General features: G+C 30.2%; 2 protein-coding genes across 2 annotated transcripts; one reads left to right on the top strand and one right to left on the bottom strand.

Annotated features, from left to right (window-relative positions):
• Positions 1 to 7,038: 7,038 nt before the first annotated feature.
• Positions 7,039 to 13,615, top strand: LOC132940166 (uncharacterized). Its single transcript, XM_061007613.1, has 5 exons — positions 7,039 to 8,047; positions 8,267 to 8,360; positions 9,522 to 12,479; positions 12,551 to 12,655; positions 12,728 to 13,615. The coding sequence occupies exons 3-5, from the start codon at positions 9,599 to 9,601 to the stop codon at positions 13,219 to 13,221; spliced, it is 3,480 nt and encodes a 1,159-aa protein (XP_060863596.1). The 5' UTR covers positions 7,039 to 8,047; positions 8,267 to 8,360; positions 9,522 to 9,598; the 3' UTR covers positions 13,222 to 13,615.
• Positions 13,616 to 14,758: 1,143 nt separating this feature from the next.
• LOC132940169 (uncharacterized) lies at positions 14,759 to 20,608 on the bottom strand. Its single transcript, XM_061007621.1, has 5 exons — positions 20,321 to 20,608; positions 20,008 to 20,100; positions 15,889 to 18,846; positions 15,713 to 15,817; positions 14,759 to 15,640 (listed from the first exon to the last, which is right to left on the bottom strand). The coding sequence occupies exons 1-5, from the start codon at positions 20,478 to 20,480 to the stop codon at positions 15,147 to 15,149; spliced, it is 3,810 nt and encodes a 1,269-aa protein (XP_060863604.1). The 5' UTR covers positions 20,481 to 20,608; the 3' UTR covers positions 14,759 to 15,146.
• Positions 20,609 to 21,447: the final 839 nt, after the last annotated feature.

Here is a 21,447-nt window from a genome sequence, read left to right on the forward strand (position 1 = left end):
AGTAATAGCTCAAATTTAGCACTTTTATGGTACTTAATACATTTTCCTAATATTTTAACAGAAATTATGGAGCTAAAAATATAGAAATACCTATATTATGTCACGGTCCATAGTTCATAGTTTTGTTTCATTTATAATTGTTGCCGCCGCAACATAACAAATATAAGATTAACCATAGAAATAAGATATCGGCCACGGGGGAACAGCTGGTCACACACACACACACAATCACCGCTGTAATCATTGTTTTATTTTTGTATATATTATTCAAACGTGTCCAGTGAATTATTATGTAATTGTACCTATAGTATTATTATACATAATTATTTTTACTATCACCGCGTTATCGCACTTCGCCGAGCTGGCTCCGCGAATATTATTTAACACGGCCGCCGCGATTTTTGTCTCGTATCGTACGTCTTTCAGCGAACACCGACGTTTGCAAAATAATTATTTTACTCCGCTTTTGCTCTAATAGTAAAGTGTCAATATTATAGACTTTCGTCGTAACGGTGACCAGACACGAGTCTATTATACGTCTATTCGTATATTATTATAATATATCTATATTATATTATGTTATTAATTATTATTGTGAGCCATAAGGGCAATACCTACTTATTACATTATTATTTTTGTCATTTGCGTGTATTGTACCCATATTATAGCACAGGACCAGCTAGCTAGTCTGCGCTCCACAAACTGTGAGTGTTTCATTATTTTTATTATTATTTATTTATTTATTATACACATTTAACTGTTGGGCCAAAAGGGCTATAGATATTTTATATTATTATTAATTTGTTGGCCAGAAGGGCCACATATTATCTTATACGAGCTTCGGCTCAAATAGCTGTGTCAATACATTATTATTATTTCGGTTGGCCATAAGGGCCGGTCATTTATTATTATCATTATATTTTTATTATTATACATTGTTGGACCAGAAGGGTCACATTATTTTCATAGCGGCTCCAATAGCTTTTTTATTATTATCATTATATTATTATTATTATACATTTTTTACACGTTTGTGTGGTACTGTGAGTTTTTAATATATATTTTGTACTGCTATTATTTAAATCTGCGTATTATACAGCAACTTAACTATCAGAAACCGTGTTACCATTTTTTATTAACTATTTGTTTAATTGTATACACACCCACATATATACATACTTAACACACAGATAATACACATAATTACACTACACGCATTACGTAGTTCGACAGTATTTGCCCGGCGATCCCGACCACTGCTGTTCGAACTATTACACCATTACACACCCAGCTAGTGCTCGCATATTTAAGACCTAGGTGTTGGTGGTGAGCGATTATAAGGTGTCCGGGGTGCGCGTATTATCGTCATAGGCTCCCGGCCCGCACAATAATAATAATGCTTTTTAATATACTTTTTCATGAATTAATATTTATTACAGTTGGCTTTTATGATTTGTTTGAACTATTAGTACGTATTTTTTTTGGGAGATCCCTATTATTAAAACACCGTTACCAATATGCGTTTTTTTTGGGTTAGTTATAGAAAAATAAATTACATTAATAGCAATAATATTAAAAAATATGGTTGATAATTTATTGTTTTTCGTATGATTTTATATCATTCAATTCAAACTTAAAACATCCTACAGTGAGTAACTTTTACTTACCTAACATACTCCTGTTACTGAGTTACTCCTATAAATTGCAAGGTACTATTTACCAACTGTACAGTAGAGTGGCAAAGTTACTTATCCAACCTTCTTTTTTTAGCTTTAAAATAATTAGGGTCATGCTCTTAGTAAATAAGATATACTTTTAATCAAGGCTGGGCATTAACGAGTTAAAAATTAAAATTAAGTTAAAACGTTAAGTTAATATTAACTAAATTAAGTAACTCGTTACTTTTTTTTGGAAACTTAATTTTAACTTAATAAGTTAATTTTTTATCATATTTAACGTGTTAACTTCAAGTTAATTTTATACAGATTTCTTAAAATTAAGTTACATTTTAAATTTGACCCATTGATTTATAATTTTGTTGGCTTGAGAATTATTAGATATCATAGAAAATAAATGGGAAAATGACGTACCTATGGTTAATAAATAATAATTATTACCGATTGAGTTTGATATATACACAATAGACATAATATAGGTATTTTCAATTTTGTAAATAGCCTATTAGCCTGTATCCAGTGTAATACTAGTAATGCCCACCCGCATGTAATAATAATTAATAATTAATATTTATAAATTTGTGATTATTGTCTATTGATGTATATACAAATATACAATATACATACAGTATATACTATAACTATATACTTTATACATTATACATATTACGAATAGTGAATACGAGCCATATTGGATATAAATATTTGATCATATATTATGTTTATCATTGTCATAATATTATATAATGAAAAAGAACATTGAACTATTATTATATATTTAAATTATATATTAAATATTAATATAAATTTATATTTATATGTACTCATATAATTGTATACGGGTCTCGACGTTCATGTACTTAATTAGTTTTCTTGTAAACCATAACTCATTACCTAGTATAGTGACATTTTAGCGCATACACCACACATCCTGTCTGATTCCGAGAAATACATTATTACTTGAAATTATTAAAATAACTCATGCCTCATGGGGAAAAATTATTTTTGAATATCTGATTCAATATTGAAAATATTTATACTCCACGATTTATAGTTTTAATTACGGTATTGTTATTTTGCTGCTTATTGCTTCATTGACCATTGACGTGCGCAGAGCGGTACTGCAGTTCGATTGACATTTCGTCGATTTCGAGTCATTTATTTGTTTTAATTCCACTGTGGTGTTTTTTGTTATTATTTGTATATAATATTAATTAATGATGACCGAGTCAAGAGACCTAGAGTCAAAATGGCCGCATTTAAATAATTATTTTAAACAGCTACCTGCGGATATTTCGGATGTCAGTGGAAATTTTGTGTTCAAATGTGTCCTTTGCCTACCAAAAACGAAATTATTGTGAAATTATTTGAAAATAATTAAATTTTTAATTAAGTTAATTTTAACTTAGTTAATTTTTTTTATCCATGAATTTTTAACTTAACGAAGTTATGAAAAAAACATTAGTTAACTTTTAACTTAACTTAACTTACTTTTTCTTGTATTAACTTAACTTAACGAGTTAAAAAAAATCGTTAACTTGCCCAGCCTTGCTTTTAATAATATATTTTTATTCCAATTATAATGTAACTACTAATTTCTTTTCTTTTTTAGATTTCATTAAGTGGACCATTGATATCGAAACAATTAACAAATATGCGCATTCCAATTTCAAAAGAAGAAAGGCTGATTAGGATTAAAGCAATGAATTTGATTTTTAAATGTTTTTACAAGACTACCGCTAGCGAACCGCGGCGGCCAAACCGCGCGTCTGAACAGGTCTATTGGAAAAGCATTGTTTAATTTTAGAGAGCGGAAGCGGTCGGAAGCAGCCGACCGCGCCGATCAGCGGCGCTGTTTTTCCCGTATGAATATGCCAATTGAATAACCCGTGTTTAATCGTCGGCGGTTATCCGCCGCGGATAAAAACCGCGACCGCGCGCGGCCAAACCGCTCCGTGTGTAACCAGCTGAGGATGTCAGATTTTTAGCGCACCATTTATTTCTCTCTCTGACCCAATCATTGTAGTGTTTTCTTAATCGTACATTTGGTATGCTACGCGTGGGTCAAAGATGGAAAACAAATAGTGCGCTGACATCCCAACCGGCAACAAGTTTACACGAGTGAGCTGGGTATGGCTCCATCATAGATAATAAAGATATTGATAGGACATAATGGTCTAATCAGCGGTCTTATTATCTATGGGCTTCATTCATAGCATGGATTAAGGTGTCAACAATCAAAGGATCAACTTGATAATCAAACACTTAAGTTTGGCAACCTGCATCTCAGGATCTTATTATTCAAAGTGTCCTAATGAGTCATAAGAAGGTTAGTTAGGTAAACCTATGGTTAGTTGAAGCCAAAGAGTCAATAAGGCCTTTGCAATTCAAGATCTTTTCCTACGTATTCGGCATTGTTAACATAACTATTCTACCTTTACACTTTTTCTTTCCCCGTCTCTCACAACTATATACAGGTTCAGCCACTCTCATTCCACTCCTCCATATGATCGGTATTCTGTCTATCCATCTCTTCTTCAGTCTTCTCGCCCATCATTTCTCCGTTAAATTAACTTCTATAGCCACTCTCACTATCTCTTATCATACAGTGACCGAACCACCTAAACCTATTCTCTCTTGTTTTCACTACAATATGTACACTACCCTTAATTAATTAATTTCTTATTCTATCCTCTTTTGTACCTTAACACCTTACTTATTATTCTCATATCTGCTACTCTCACTCCACTTACCTACCCTAACCTTACATTTCTTTTTCATCTTTACCTTTCATACACCAAACATTCTGAAATCCTGTTGACCCATTTCCTTATCTTCGCCATATCACACACTTCCTAATTCCTATTCACTCAGTCTCTAGTTACCTACAAGTCATCGTACTTGATTATCGGTGAAAATATTTAAATATCATTGAGCGAATTCCCTACTCGAAAGAATTGCTTAAAAAAATATCATACCTCACCAATTTTCTAATTTTGAACACGACTTTATCGATAGCCCGAATAGCGTTATACCAGTATAGTTACAATACAAATATTGAAAATTTTCGGGCAATACATCCCCTGATCAATTAACTATAATAAAAAAAAACCTACTGAGAAAAAATCAGCTATATCCTCCCCCCCACCCTTTGACAAAATCATTTGACTCATTTAGCTACTTTATGAATTAAGAACGATACATTGAACGTACAAAACTGTACCTACCTACATAATAGTTATCAACCTATTAACCCATCTATAATATTATATTTTTTATTGTGTACACTAATCGATTGGTATATACAAAATAACGTTAAGTTATAAATAGGACGTGGATTTAAATGCATTAAAAATAAGAAAAATGTCTTAAAAATACGATTTAATGCACTTATATTACAAAGCTTAACAAAATGGCCAGAAAAATTAAAAGTCCAATCTAAACGAATATAAAATAGAATTTAGATAAGTGTATAGGTAGTGTATTCGTTATATTTTGAGTTTCATTATAGCACATCAGTCGATCAGATGCTATTTAATATTTTAAAATAAAAAAATTCGACAGTAATTCCATATTGGCAAGTGTTGTTTTCTATAACTGAAGACTGAAGTTATAGTATCGAACATAATGGGTACGTAAAAAAATAGAATTATAAGAAAAAAAATTACCTTTATTTAATTGTATTTAATTTTTTTCTAATAAGTTTTTATAAAATTGACTTTATCCCATATAAATGTTCTAATTTCATTTTTCAATTCGTTGATAATATATAACAAGAATTCTTTGCTTGGAAAGCAATGTTTTAGAAAATTCAGAAAATGCAGTTTATATTTAAATATTATAAATAATAATTTCTGATGCATTAATGCGGAAGAGTGAGGGGGTTGTCCACCCCCTATGAAAATAAAAAAATATTTATAATTCATGTTTTATACCGATTTTCTACCGAAAAAATAAATTACTTTAATCTCAATATTATTTATTAGTCAACGATATCTTTGATCAGAATCGTTTTTCGTTTGTTCGTTTTGTATTTTAATAATTTATACGTGGATAGGTATATTATTATTACTAATAATTATATTAGTTGTGTTTGTTTTATTTCATTAATTTATTTAGTACTATACCAATAAATTATATATTAATTAATAATTTTTAAAACATTGTGTTCAAAAAAATAAAAAAAAAATGTGATTGTAATTAGAGTCTTGTAATGTACCTACCTATATTTAAAAAATAAATAAATATAATAATAACTATTGAACTTTTAGGGACATAATAGGTAACCCATTCGTGTATGTAGTATTACACTATTTATATAGGTATATTTATATACCTATACGAGTATATGAGTAGGTATATTATTCATAAGTGCGCACACGTCAGGATAGGCAGTTGACCATTGAACCAAAATATTTATATATTTATATTAAGTACCCTGTATAGAGGTATTCACCTATTAATTATAATTATTCTACAAACAGGGACTGGAAAAACGACGACGGCGTTTATATCTCACGTATTTTATACATTTCTAGTCCAGAACTAAAATATGCGCCTACAATACTTGGATAGCACATTTTTCGTGACATTAAATATTTGTTTTAAGTCTTAAAAGTAAATTTAAGCCCCAAAAGAATATAAAAACAAACTTAAGTAGTATATTTATGTAGGTTCTGGAGCACCTCCCCCTTAAATTTTACATGTAAAAGCATAGGCACCTCTGTATAGGCAATTCGAAGTACACGCACCTCCCAAACTTGTATTAATTACTCGATATAGGCAACCCGCAACACACATACACTCGTCACATACCACCCGATCCGACACGTGACCGACATATATTTTACCCCTTCCCCTTCAAATACATTACCTCCCCTTAAAAAAAGTATGTATAATATTCTGATGTACATTTGTATCGACTATATCGAACACTTGTCTGACATATATTTTACCCCTTCCCCTTCAAATACATTACCTCCCCTTAAAAAAAAGTATGTATAATATTCTGATGTACATTTGTATCGACTATATCGAACACTTGTCTGACATATATTTTACCCCTTCCCCTTCAAATACATTACCTCCCCTTAAAAAAAGTATGTATAATATTCTGATGTACATTTGTATCGACTATATCGAACACTTGTCTGACATATTATATTTTACCCCTTCCCCTTCAAATACATTACCTCCCCTTAAAAAAAAAAAGTATGTATAATATTCTGATGTACATTTGTATCGACTATATCGAACACTTATCCGACATATATTTTACCCCTTCCCCTTCAAATACAAGACAGCCCCTTTAAAAAAAAAATATATATATAAAAATATTCTGATGTACCTACATTTGTATCATACATACACATACATACACACAACACACATACATACCTATACATACACACACATACATACATACAACACACATACATACATACATACATACATACATACATACATACATACATACATACATACATACATACATACATACATATACATACATACATACGAACAAACATACTCATATAATATGAGATCATCATACATAATATCCAAAAATATTATACCTACAATTTTCAGATTATAATCACATTCGGAAAAAATGACTCGCTAAAGCATACGTTATACATCGGAATATATCACACACACACACACACACACACACACACGGAAACTCACACATAGTCACAATTATAAATATTGAAACATTCCAATCCAACAGAGTACCATCCTAAATTATATTTTACACCCCGCCACCCGTCCTCACGCCCTAACAATATCATCCGACTACAGACCTGTACAAGCCTGTAGTGACACGTCCGAGTATTGTCGATGAATTTCAGGCAGAAAGTAGTGCACACAGAGCAAAATTAAATCAGTCTGTTAACTACAGTTCAAGACGTTCAAGTGTCAAGTCGTGTTATTTCAGAGTTCTTATGTGTTTTTAAAGTGTATACAAATATTTTACAAGTTTTATAAAAATCAAATTATTTATTTTACTTTAATGAACACCATAGTTCATTTTTTCACCACTAGTTCCGATATTAGCGCATACGTTAATATTCGCTTAGATAAAACTATTTCACACTGTTATTTAAAGTACAATATATTTTTCTATAATTCATTACCCATCTATTCGTTGAAGGTAAAGTCTTGTTTCGCGAGTTCGACTAGTGTTCTTCAGTTTTCATCAGACGTAATCATGTTCCCCTGTAGTATATGTGGTAAAACCTTTACTCGAATCAGTAGTTTACACAGACATGCCAAGTCACATGATGTTTCCAAAAAGATTTCATGCAATATATGCTCAGAAATATTCACGCGAAAAGATAACCTCATCAGACATACCAAGGATAAACACCGTAAGTATTTTTTAACTATTTACAGATTTATTAGATAAAAAAATACATATATATATATAATCAAGGCTACGTATATCATGTTTAATTATTTAATACAAGATATTATATACATTATACTACCTAAAGGCAATATATAATAATAAAGGTGTTAAATGAAATGTAATTTATTCAATGAATCATTTTTTTTAAGGATCTAATTAATAATAATACTATTTTCAGCTTCAAATATTGTAGTTCAACAACAACCAACCATAACCAAGCAAGAAATTCAAGATTTTTTTTACACCAGCTGAACACATTTACGATTATAATGGTAAATATATTATTCATAACTTTATATGTACATATATATATATAACTTACTTAGGTAATTATAGTTAATATATTAGGTACTTATTTTATAAAAAATAGAACACTTCATGTAGAAATATTACTTTATCGATGAATTAAAATAAATATTGATTTATACCTTTCAAAATATTTAAAATAAAAAATGCTATTAGTTTTTTTTTCTTCAAAATCGCATAAAACAATACCTGTAAAAATATAAGCATCTTAGTGAAAGTATATAAAAACATACGGAAACATCATAATTTCTTAACAAAAATAGGAAAAAATATTCTAAGTTGTATAAAATCATGGAAAACATAAAATAATTTAGATACATTCCTGATAAATCCTATAATTATCATAGTTAAACCCGTTAAGATCATAATATGTATATATACATTAAAAATGTTCGTAAAATTGTTCAATAATTTTGATAAATTCATGTAATAATATATTAATTGAAAATATTTCCATACGATTATTGTCGTAACGCTATTAAAAACATATATAAATAATTTTTAATTTTTATATATATTTTTAAGTATAAACAGAAATTTTAATAAATATATTTGACCATATTATACAATATACATATATAACAATACAATATGAATATCTTATTTTTCTATGAAAAACATATTATACATATTTAATATAATACCAATAAAAACATAAATAGGCATACTATTTATCTAAAGATCTTAATAAATTATTACGAACGCTAGCGTATATACATCGTACTGTTACTATTGTTTCATGCTACACAAAAGAACGTTGTATATTATTACTATAACTGAGAGCTCTATATCATATTTGTTTTTGCTTTTACATATATAATATATATATATATATATATATATATACCTACATTACATATACATGTGTGTAATACTAGAGCTTGATACCTACCTCATTTTATTGATGCATATTTTTAAAAATCGTATTTTCTATACGATAAACACATCACTAAAATTTTTTTAAATTCTTAATTTTTCTTCAGGTACCTACTTTTACTAAAAAACGTTTATATTTATAACAACAATTTATCTTTTCTATCTCATTAAAATTTTTTATAGATTTTCAAGCTGTAACATGCATTTCTATAATGTTTAGCAATACAATAGTAAAATTTTTTTTTTTTCAGTTCAATCTCGCAATGGTCATAAGCGCCCATATCATACGGAAAATTCGAATGAAGCAGCAAATGCTAAAAAGACACGCATGAGCATCGTCAAGACACGAGGATTCATCAAGACAGGCACATCGTTATCGAATAAAATCAATTGGTATTACGTGAAAAATACAGATAACTTGACCAACTACAGAACATTTTTAGAATCAACAAAAAAAGACTTAATAGAACTACTCAAGTCACTATCAGCAAAACAACCAATTAAATATAATCTTAAATTAGAAGCAACATATGAACGCCCGAACGTAGAAAATTCAGCAGAGAATAGAGCATTTAAGACCTCAGCTAAGGAAATGTTTATAGATACAGATATTGAAGCTAAAATTAATCAAGATTTTGTCAACCTTTTGCTTGAAGAAGAAATGTATACTTCTAAAGGAAGTGGATTTACACTACAATCAATAGATGGTTTACTGTTAGGAGTATATAGTTATTTCCCTATGGGTGGTTCGTCTTATATTACACTTCCAGAGGACATAAAAAATAAAAAAGCAATTATCAATCCCCAAAACTCAGACCAACAGTGCTTCAAGTGGGCAATCATAGCGAGACACGTTTCGGGTAATGCCAAAAATCAAGTGGCTGAAAATTATACATCGCTCGAGGACAAATATAATTTTTCTGGTTTAACATTCCCAACACCTGTGAGGGAAATAAAAACATTTGAAAAAAATAATCCGAAAATATCAGTCAACGTTTATGGATTAAAAAAAGAAAAGAATAAGAAACATATTGTTTATCCACTTAAGGTTGCGGATGAAGAAAAAAAATATCATTTTGATCTCTTACTAATTACTGATGGTAATAAAAGCCACTACACCTACATTTCTAACCTTTCGAGGCTTGTGAGATCACAAAAAACATTACACGCCGAAAATGTTGTATTTTGCAAACGATGTTTTACCAGTTTTGACAATATACATACAAAATATAAGTTAAAAGGTCAGGCGGGACTTGAACAACACAAGTTGATATGTGGAGCACATAAGCCAATTCTGCCTAAGATGCCTGAGCCCGGTACATTGTTAGAGTTCGATGGGTGGAGTAACACTGAAAGACATCCGTTCGCGATATATGCCGATTTCGAGGCACTCCTTGTTAAATGCGAAGAAAAAAAAGGCAAAAAAACAGCAGCTTTTCAAAAGCACGAGCCAATGAGCTATGGAGTTTTCGTAAAGGCTTCAGAAAACGTCCCCATTGAGTTGCTTGAGAAATATGACATACCAACATCACCTATTATTTATCGTGGAAGCGAGTCACATCAGGATGTAGCCAAGCGTTTCGTTAATGAAGTAACAGAGATCGCGAGAAGAGTTCAAGATTTACTTAAAACAAATAAACCCATCATAATGACAGAAAAAGAGCAAATAGCACATGTCTCGAAAAGTACATGCAATCTATGTGAATGTAATTTTTCTATCAAAAACCAAAAGGTGGCAGATCACTGCCATCTATCAGGGACATTTAGGCAAACTTTATGCAATACTTGCAACCTGAAACTCCAAAAACCTAACTTTATACCGTGCTTTCTACACAATTTGTCTAATTACGATGCACATTTCATCGTAACCGAACTCGGAAATGACACTAAATCAATCTCAGTAATTCCAAACAGTGAAGAAAAATACATTTCATTTTCAAAACACGTTACCAACAACTTTTCAATTCGATTCATAGACTCTTGTCGATTCATGGCATCAAAGTTATCAACACTCGCAGAAAATTTATTAACACCAGGGTTCAAGAAGTTCAGAGAAACCGCAAAAGCATTCGCACCCAGAGATATGAATCTCGTCACACGTAAGGGTGTATACCCTTACGAGTTTACCGATAGTTGGGACAAGTTAGAAGAAACGATTTTGCCTCGGAAAGAAGATTTTTATAGCACATTAACGGAAGAACATATAGACGATGAGGAATACGAACACGCAGTCACAGTATGGAACCATTTCAAATGCAAAACCCTAGGAGAATATAGCGATTTGTATCTAAAAATTGACGTGCTGCTGTTGGCTGACGTGTTTGAAAATTTCAGAGACATGTGCATTTCTACATACAATTTAGACCCTGTTTACTACTTTACAGCTCCAGGTTTTAGTTTTGACTGTATGTTGAAATATACCAAAGTCAAACTAGAATTACTCTCTGATTTTGACACCCACTTATTTTTCGAAAATTCAATCCGCGGCGGCCTCACACAAGCAAGTATGAGGTACGCTAAAGCTAATAATGAAAAAACCCAAGATTATGACCCAACAAAGTCAAAATCGTGGATAGTTTACCAAGATTGTAACAATTTGTACGGGTGGGCAATGTCACAGCACATGCCATACGGTGACTTTAAATGGGTGGAGCCTAAGTTAGATGGATTAGATGCTTTGACGCCGACGTCAGATATAGGCAGAGTGTATGAGGTAGACATATCATACCCTAATGAACTCCATGACTTACACAACGATCTTCCATTTTTACCTGAGAACAAAATTCCTCCTGGTTCAAAAGTGAAAAAACTTATGGCGACACTTCATTCAAAAAAAAATTACGTAATCCATTATCGAAACCTGCAGCAAGCCATAGCAAATGGTTTAATTGTAGAAAAAGTACACAGAGTTTTAGAGTTCAAACAATCGGATTGGCTTGCAAAATACATTAAATTAAATACCGAAATGAGGAAGAACGCAAAGAATGAATTCGAAAAGGATTTCTTCAAACTCTTAAACAATGCAGTTTTTGGGAAAACTATGGAATCTTTACGGAAACGTTTTAAGATGGAACTAGTTTCATGTCCACAAAGATTACAAAAACTAATCAACAAGCAAACATTTAAACATTGTACGACATACAGTGAAAATCTTGCTGCTGTCTCATTGGAAAACAAAATTATCATGTTTAACAAGCCAATATATATAGGTAACAATTTATTTTACTTGCATAAAAAAATGTCATATTTTAGTATTTATAATTTTTAATTATTTGTATAGGTTTCGCAGTATTAGATATCAGTAAAACCATGATGTACGATTACCATTTTAATGTAATGAAGGCGCATTATGGTGATAATATCAACCTCATGTATACAGATACAGGTAAATTATTATTATTATTCAATTTTTCTATTACAAACATTATATTTATTTTTTTTATTAATTTATTTCTAGATTCACTGATATATCACATTAAGACTGACGATTTTTACAAAGATTTGAAGTGCAATTCAAACTTACTTGACCGGATGGATACTTCAGATTTACCGATAGACCATCCATGCTACATTTCCGAACGAAAGAAAATTCCAGGATTGTTCTCCGATGAGGGAAAGGGACAGCTAATTACCCAGTTTATCGCGCTTCGAGCAAAGTCATACGCTTACATTTTGAACGACAAGGAGAAAATTAAGGCAAAAGGCGTACGAGGGCACGTAGTTAAAAATCACATGACTTTCAATGATCATTTCGATTGCCTTTTCGCCGATGACGAAAAAGAGAACTCTAAACTGTATACTAGGGAAAATGTATCCATCAGATCATTCAACCATAAGATACGAACAATCAAATCCAAAAAATTATGCTTCAACCGACAAGATGATAAGCGGATAGCAAAGACCGATAGAATACATACCTACGCTCATGGACATTTTAAACTCGATTGTTAATTGTATTTAAAAAAAAAAAAAAAAACTATAAACATACATATATATTTGTAAATTATATTTAATTTTATAAATGTTTAGGTTAATTTAATTTTTATTTTGTGAAATATCTCTGTAGATATTAATTAGTTTATTATTTTTGTAAAATAGCTGTGTAGATATTATTGTGTTTTGTTTTTTATTTTGTAAAATATCTCTATATATATATTAAATTGTTTTTTTTTTTGTAATAAAGTCACTTATCATAATTCAAATCTTTTTATTATTTTTGATATATTATTTCCTTTTCTCGCATGTATAATTCTTTACATCTGAACATACATTGTAAAGGTACATGTATGCTAGAACAATATAAGTATACTATCATGGCTTCATATTATTTAATGCTAAATGTTGGTGTTTGTATCAACATTAACTCACCATGGAATGCTGAGATGTGTCTTGTTCATAGTTACAGCTATAGATTTGTTAAAAATAAAACAGCCTGAGTTAATTGAATATAAGTTTTATAGTATGATTCGATAGTAAAAATAATATTAATGAAAACACGGGTACTTAAATTTCATAAATTCATTAAAAATATGTAAAAATATCATAATTATTTTAATAAAAACATCTATAATCAACAATAATTTTGTCAAATTTGCATGAAAATATCTTAAATTCATTGACAAATAACAAATATTAGCTATATTGTTATCAAATGTACATAAATAATTTGATAATTAGGTTAGGTTAAGTTAGTTTCCCGTAGGTTCAAAAAAAAAAGAAAGGTTACTTCATCTTCACCATGTGAAGATGTAGTCATGATGGATCATGACCTTTCTTTTTTTTTTGAACCTACGGGAAACTAACTTAACCTAACCTACATAAAACTAACTTAATCCAGGTGGATGGTGAGGGGGGGGGGGGATATAGTCGTGCACGTTTGTGAGTGGTTGTGTTGATGTATTGTATGATCTTTAATGTAGCTCGAGATAAACAAAAACCGTGTGAATTCGCCATACTCAGTTATATTGCATATATTATCTATCGATGATTCTAAATGACTTTATAAATTTAAATAAAAAACAATTTTAACTGTGCACATTAGACTGGTTTTGTTGGCGAGATATTTATTTTTGCTTATATTTCGAATTTTGTTAGCTATGTTTAAAATATTTGTATTAGAGCAGATTATTTTACATATTTATAAATATATTTAATCAAGTCAAATTATTTATGTACATTTGATAACAATATAGCTAATATTTGTTATTTGTCAATGAATTTAAGATATTTTCATGCAAATTTGACAAAATTATTGTTGATTATAGATGTTTTTATTAAAATAATTATGATATTTTTACATATTTTTAATGAATTTATGAAATTTAAGTACCCGTGTTTTCATTAATATTATTTTTACTATCGAATCATACTATAAAACTTATATTCAATTAACTCAGGCTGTTTTATTTTTAACAAATCTATAGCTGTAACTATGAACAAGACACATCTCAGCATTCCATGGTGAGTTAATGTTGATACAAACACCAACATTTAGCATTAAATAATATGAAGCCATGATAGTATACTTATATTGTTCTAGCATACATGTACCTTTACAATGTATGTTCAGATGTAAAGAATTATACATGCGAGAAAAGGAAATAATATATCAAAAATAATAAAAAGATTTGAATTATGATAAGTGACTTTATTACAAAAAAAAAACAATTTAATATATATATAGAGATATTTTACAAAATAAAAAACAAAACACAATAATATCTACACAGCTATTTTACAAAAATAATAAACTAATTAATATCTACAGAGATATTTCACAAAATAAAAATTAAATTAACCTAAACATTTATAAAATTAAATATAATTTACAAATATATATGTATGTTTATAGTTTTTTTTTTTTTTTTTAAATACAATTAACAATCGAGTTTAAAATGTCCATGAGCGTAGGTATGTATTCTATCGGTCTTTGCTATCCGCTTATCATCTTGTCGGTTGAAGCATAATTTTTTGGATTTGATTGTTCGTATCTTATGGTTGAATGATCTGATGGATACATTTTCCCTAGTATACAGTTTAGAGTTCTCTTTTTCGTCATCGGCGAAAAGGCAATCGAAATGATCATTGAAAGTCATGTGATTTTTAACTACGTGCCCTCGTACGCCTTTTGCCTTAATTTTCTCCTTGTCGTTCAAAATGTAAGCGTATGACTTTGCTCGAAGCGCGATAAACTGGGTAATTAGCTGTCCCTTTCCCTCATCGGAGAACAATCCTGGAATTTTCTTTCGTTCGGAAATGTAGCATGGATGGTCTATCGGTAAATCTGAAGTATCCATCCGGTCAAGTAAGTTTGAATTGCACTTCAAATCTTTGTAAAAATCGTCAGTCTTAATGTGATATATCAGTGAATCTAGAAATAAATTAATAAAAAAAATAAATATAATGTTTGTAATAGAAAAATTGAATAATAATAATAATTTACCTGTATCTGTATACATGAGGTTGATATTATCACCATAATGCGCCTTCATTACATTAAAATGGTAATCGTACATCATGGTTTTACTGATATCTAATACTGCGAAACCTATACAAATAATTAAAAATTATAAATACTAAAATATGACATTTTTTTATGCAAGTAAAATAAATTGTTACCTATATATATTGGCTTGTTAAACATGATAATTTTGTTTTCCAATGAGACAGCAGCAAGATTTTCACTGTATGTCGTACAATGTTTAAATGTTTGCTTGTTGATTAGTTTTTGTAATCTTTGTGGACATGAAACTAGTTCCATCTTAAAACGTTTCCGTAAAGATTCCATAGTTTTCCCAAAAACTGCATTGTTTAAGAGTTTGAAGAAATCCTTTTCGAATTCATTCTTTGCGTTCTTCCTCATTTCGGTATTTAATTTAATGTATTTTGCAAGCCAATCCGATTGTTTGAACTCTAAAACTCTGTGTACTTTTTCTACAATTAAACCATTTGCTATGGCTTGCTGCAGGTTTCGATAATGGATTACGTAATTTTTTTTTGAATGAAGTGTCGCCATAAGTTTTTTCACTTTTGAACCAGGAGGAATTTTGTTCTCAGGTAAAAATGGAAGATCGTTGTGTAAGTCATGGAGTTCATTAGGGTATGATATGTCTACCTCATACACTCTGCCTATATCTGACGTCGGCGTCAAAGCATCTAATCCATCTAACTTAGGCTCCACCCATTTAAAGTCACCGTATGGCATGTGCTGTGACATTGCCCACCCGTACAAATTGTTACAATCTTGGTAAACTATCCACGATTTTGACTTTGTTGGGTCATAATCTTGGGTTTTTTCATTATTAGCTTTAGCGTACCTCATACTTGCTTGTGTGAGGCCGCCGCGGATTGAATTTTCGAAAAATAAGTGGGTGTCAAAATCAGAGAGTAATTCTAGTTTGACTTTGGTATATTTCAACATACAGTCAAAACTAAAACCTGGAGCTGTAAAGTAGTAAACAGGGTCTAAATTGTATGTAGAAATGCACATGTCTCTGAAATTTTCAAACACGTCAGCCAACAGCAGCACGTCAATTTTTAGATACAAATCGCTATATTCTCCTAGGGTTTTGCATTTGAAATGGTTCCATACTGTGACTGCGTGTTCGTATTCCTCATCGTCTATATGTTCTTCCGTTAATGTGCTATAAAAATCTTCTTTCCGAGGCAAAATCGTTTCTTCTAACTTGTCCCAACTATCGGTAAACTCGTAAGGGTATACACCCTTACGTGTGACGAGATTCATATCTCTGGGTGCGAATGCTTTTGCGGTTTCTCTGAACTTCTTGAACCCTGGTGTTAATAAATTTTCTGCGAGTGTTGATAACTTTGATGCCATGAATCGACAAGAGTCTATGAATCGAATTGAAAAGTTGTTGGTAACGTGTTTTGAAAATGAAATGTATTTTTCTTCACTGTTTGGAATTACTGAGATTGATTTAGTGTCATTTCCGAGTTCGGTTACGATGAAATGTGCATCGTAATTAGACAAATTGTGTAGAAAGCACGGTATAAAGTTAGGTTTTTGGAGTTTCAGGTTGCAAGTATTGCATAAAGTTTGCCTAAATGTCCCTGATAGATGGCAGTGATCTGCCACCTTTTGGTTTTTGATAGAAAAATTACATTCACATAGATTGCATGTACTTTTCGAGACATGTGCTATTTGCTCTTTTTCTGTCATTATGATGGGTTTATTTGTTTTAAGTAAATCTTGAACTCTTCTCGCGATCTCTGTTACTTCATTAACGAAACGCTTGGCTACATCCTGATGTGACTCGCTTCCACGATAAATAATAGGTGATGTTGGTATGTCATATTTCTCAAGCAACTCAATGGGGACGTTTTCTGAAGCCTTTACGAAAACTCCATAGCTCATTGGCTCGTGCTTTTGAAAAGCTGCTGTTTTTTTGCCTTTTTTTTCTTCGCATTTAACAAGGAGTGCCTCGAAATCGGCATATATCGCGAACGGATGTCTTTCAGTGTTACTCCACCCATCGAACTCTAACAATGTACCGGGCTCAGGCATCTTAGGCAGAATTGGCTTATGTGCTCCACATATCAACTTGTGTTGTTCAAGTCCCGCCTGACCTTTTAACTTATATTTTGTATGTATATTGTCAAAACTGGTAAAACATCGTTTGCAAAATACAACATTTTCGGCGTGTAATGTTTTTTGTGATCTCACAAGCCTCGAAAGGTTAGAAATGTAGGTGTAGTGGCTTTTATTACCATCAGTAATTAGTAAGAGATCAAAATGATATTTTTTTTCTTCATCCGCAACCTTAAGTGGATAAACAATATGTTTCTTATTCTTTTCTTTTTTTAATCCATAAACGTTGACTGATATTTTCGGATTATTTTTTTCAAATGTTTTTATTTCCCTCACAGGTGTTGGGAATGTTAAACCAGAAAAATTATATTTGTCCTCGAGCGATGTATAATTTTCAGCCACTTGATTTTTGGCATTACCCGAAACGTGTCTCGCTATGATTGCCCACTTGAAGCACTGTTGGTCTGAGTTTTGGGGATTGATAATTGCTTTTTTATTTTTTATGTCCTCTGGAAGTGTAATATAAGACGAACCACCCATAGGGAAATAACTATATACTCCTAACAGTAAACCATCTATTGATTGTAGTGTAAATCCACTTCCTTTAGAAGTATACATTTCTTCTTCAAGCAAAAGGTTGACAAAATCTTGATTAATTTTAGCTTCAATATCTGTATCTATAAACATTTCCTTAGCTGAGGTCTTAAATGCTCTATTCTCTGCTGAATTTTCTACGTTCGGGCGTTCATATGTTGCTTCTAATTTAAGATTATATTTAATTGGTTGTTTTGCTGATAGTGACTTGAGTAGTTCTATTAAGTCTTTTTTTGTTGATTCTAAAAATGTTCTGTAGTTGGTCAAGTTATCTGTATTTTTCACGTAATACCAATTGATTTTATTCGATAACGATGTGCCTGTCTTGATGAATCCTCGTGTCTTGACGATGCTCATGCGTGTCTTTTTAGCATTTGCTGCTTCATTCGAATTTTCCGTATGATATGGGCGCTTATGACCATTGCGAGATTGAACTGAAAAAAAAAAAATTTTACTATTGTATTGCTAAACATTATAGAAATGCATGTTACAGCTTGAAAATCTATAAAAAATTTTAATGAGATAGAAAAGATAAATTGTTGTTATAAATATAAACGTTTTTTAGTAAAAGTAGGTACCTGAAGAAAAATTAAGAATTTAAAAAAATTTTAGTGATGTGTTTATCGTATAGAAAATACGATTTTTAAAAATATGCATCAATAAAATGAGGTAGGTATCAAGCTCTAGTATTACACACATGTATATGTAATGTAGGTATATATATATATATATATATATATATTATATATGTAAAAGCAAAAACAAATATGATATAGAGCTCTCAGTTATAGTAATAATATACAACGTTCTTTTGTGTAGCATGAAACAATAGTAACAGTACGATGTATATACGCTAGCGTTCGTAATAATTTATTAAGATCTTTAGATAAATAGTATGCCTATTTATGTTTTTATTGGTATTATATTAAATATGTATAATATGTTTTTCATAGAAAAATAAGATATTCATATTGTATTGTTATATATGTATATTGTATAATATGGTCAAATATATTTATTAAAATTTCTGTTTATACTTAAAAATATATATAAAAATTAAAAATTATTTATATATGTTTTTAATAGCGTTACGACAATAATCGTATGGAAATATTTTCAATTAATATATTATTACATGAATTTATCAAAATTATTGAACAATTTTACGAACATTTTTAATGTATATATACATATTATGATCTTAACGGGTTTAACTATGATAATTATAGGATTTATCAGGAATGTATCTAAATTATTTTATGTTTTCCATGATTTTATACAACTTAGAATATTTTTTCCTATTTTTGTTAAGAAATTATGATGTTTCCGTATGTTTTTATATACTTTCACTAAGATGCTTATATTTTTACAGGTATTGTTTTATGCGATTTTGAAGAAAAAAAAACTAATAGCATTTTTTATTTTAAATATTTTGAAAGGTATAAATCAATATTTATTTTAATTCATCGATAAAGTAATATTTCTACATGAAGTGTTCTATTTTTTATAAAATAAGTACCTAATATATTAACTATAATTACCTAAGTAAGTTATATATATATATGTACATATAAAGTTATGAATAATATATTTACCATTATAATCGTAAATGTGTTCAGCTGGTGTAAAAAAATCTTGAATTTCTTGCTTGGTTATGGTTGGTTGTTGTTGAACTACAATATTTGAAGCTGAAAATAGTATTATTATTAATTAGATCCTTAAAAAAAATGATTCATTGAATAAATTACATTTCATTTAACACCTTTATTATTATATATTGCCTTTAGGTAGTATAATGTATATAATATCTTGTATTAAATAATTAAACATGATATACGTAGCCTTGATTATATATATATATATGTATTTTTTATCTAATAAATCTGTAAATAGTTAAAAAATACTTACGGTGTTTATCCTTGGTATGTCTGATGAGGTTATCTTTTCGCGTGAATATTTCTGAGCATATATTGCATGAAATCTTTTTGGAAACATCATGTGACTTGGCATGTCTGTGTAAACTACTGATTCGAGTAAAGGTTTTACCACATATACTACAGGGGAACATGATTACGTCTGATGAAAACTGAAGAACACTAGTCGAACTCGCGAAACAAGACTTTACCTTCAACGAATAGATGGGTAATGAATTATAGAAAAATATATTGTACTTTAAATAACAGTGTGAAATAGTTTTATCTAAGCGAATATTAACGTATGCGCTAATATCGGAACTAGTGGAAAAAATGAACTATGGTGTTCATTAAAGTAAAATAAATAATTTGATTTTTATAAAACTTGTAAAATATTTGTATACACTTTAAAAACACATAAGAACTCTGAAATAACACGACTTGACACTTGAACGTCTTGAACTGTAGTTAACAGACTGATTTAATTTTGCTCTGTGTGCACTACTTTCTGCCTGAAATTCATCGACAATACTCGGACGTGTCACTACAGGCTTGTACAGGTCTGTAGTCGGATGATATTGTTAGGGCGTGAGGACGGGTGGCGGGGTGTAAAATATAATTTAGGATGGTACTCTGTTGGATTGGAATGTTTCAATATTTATAATTGTGACTATGTGTGAGTTTCCGTGTGTGTGTGTGTGTGTGTGTGTGTGATATATTCCGATGTATAACGTATGCTTTAGCGAGTCATTTTTTCCGAATGTGATTATAATCTGAAAATTGTAGGTATAATATTTTTGGATATTATGTATGATGATCTCATATTATATGAGTATGTTTGTTCGTATGTATGTATGTATATGTATGTATGTATGTATGTATGTATGTATGTATGTATGTATGTATGTATGTATGTATGTATGTATGTATGTATGTGTGTTGTATGTATGTATGTGTGTGTATGTATAGGTATGTATGTGTGTTGTGTGTATGTATGTGTATGTATGATACAAATGTAGGTACATCAGAATATTTTATATATATATTTTTTTTTTAAAGGGGCTGTCTTGTATTTGAAGGGGAAGGGGTAAAATATATGTCGGATAAGTGTTCGATATAGTC

This window comes from Metopolophium dirhodum, chromosome 3 (assembly GCF_019925205.1).
Source record: "Metopolophium dirhodum isolate CAU chromosome 3, ASM1992520v1, whole genome shotgun sequence".
Lineage (NCBI taxonomy): Eukaryota > Metazoa > Arthropoda > Insecta > Hemiptera > Aphididae > Metopolophium > Metopolophium dirhodum.

Bases quoted from the DNA above. Each gene is read 5' to 3' on its own strand.
- LOC132940166 (XM_061007613.1), top strand. From the start codon at position 9,599: ATGAGCATCGTCAAGACACGAGGATTCATCAAGACAGGCACATCGTTA. The intron at 12,480-12,550 runs GTAACAATTTAT...TTATTTGTATAG, and splicing joins TAACAAGCCAATATATATAG to GTTTCGCAGTATTAGATATC. The intron at 12,656-12,727 runs GTAAATTATTAT...ATTTATTTCTAG, and splicing joins CCTCATGTATACAGATACAG to ATTCACTGATATATCACATT.
- LOC132940169 (XM_061007621.1), bottom strand. From the start codon at position 20,480: ATGTTCCCCTGTAGTATATGTGGTAAAACCTTTACTCGAATCAGTAGT. The intron at 18,847-20,007 runs GTAAATATATTA...TTTTTTTTTCAG, and splicing joins ACACATTTACGATTATAATG to TTCAATCTCGCAATGGTCAT. The intron at 15,818-15,888 runs GTAACAATTTAT...TTATTTGTATAG, and splicing joins TAACAAGCCAATATATATAG to GTTTCGCAGTATTAGATATC.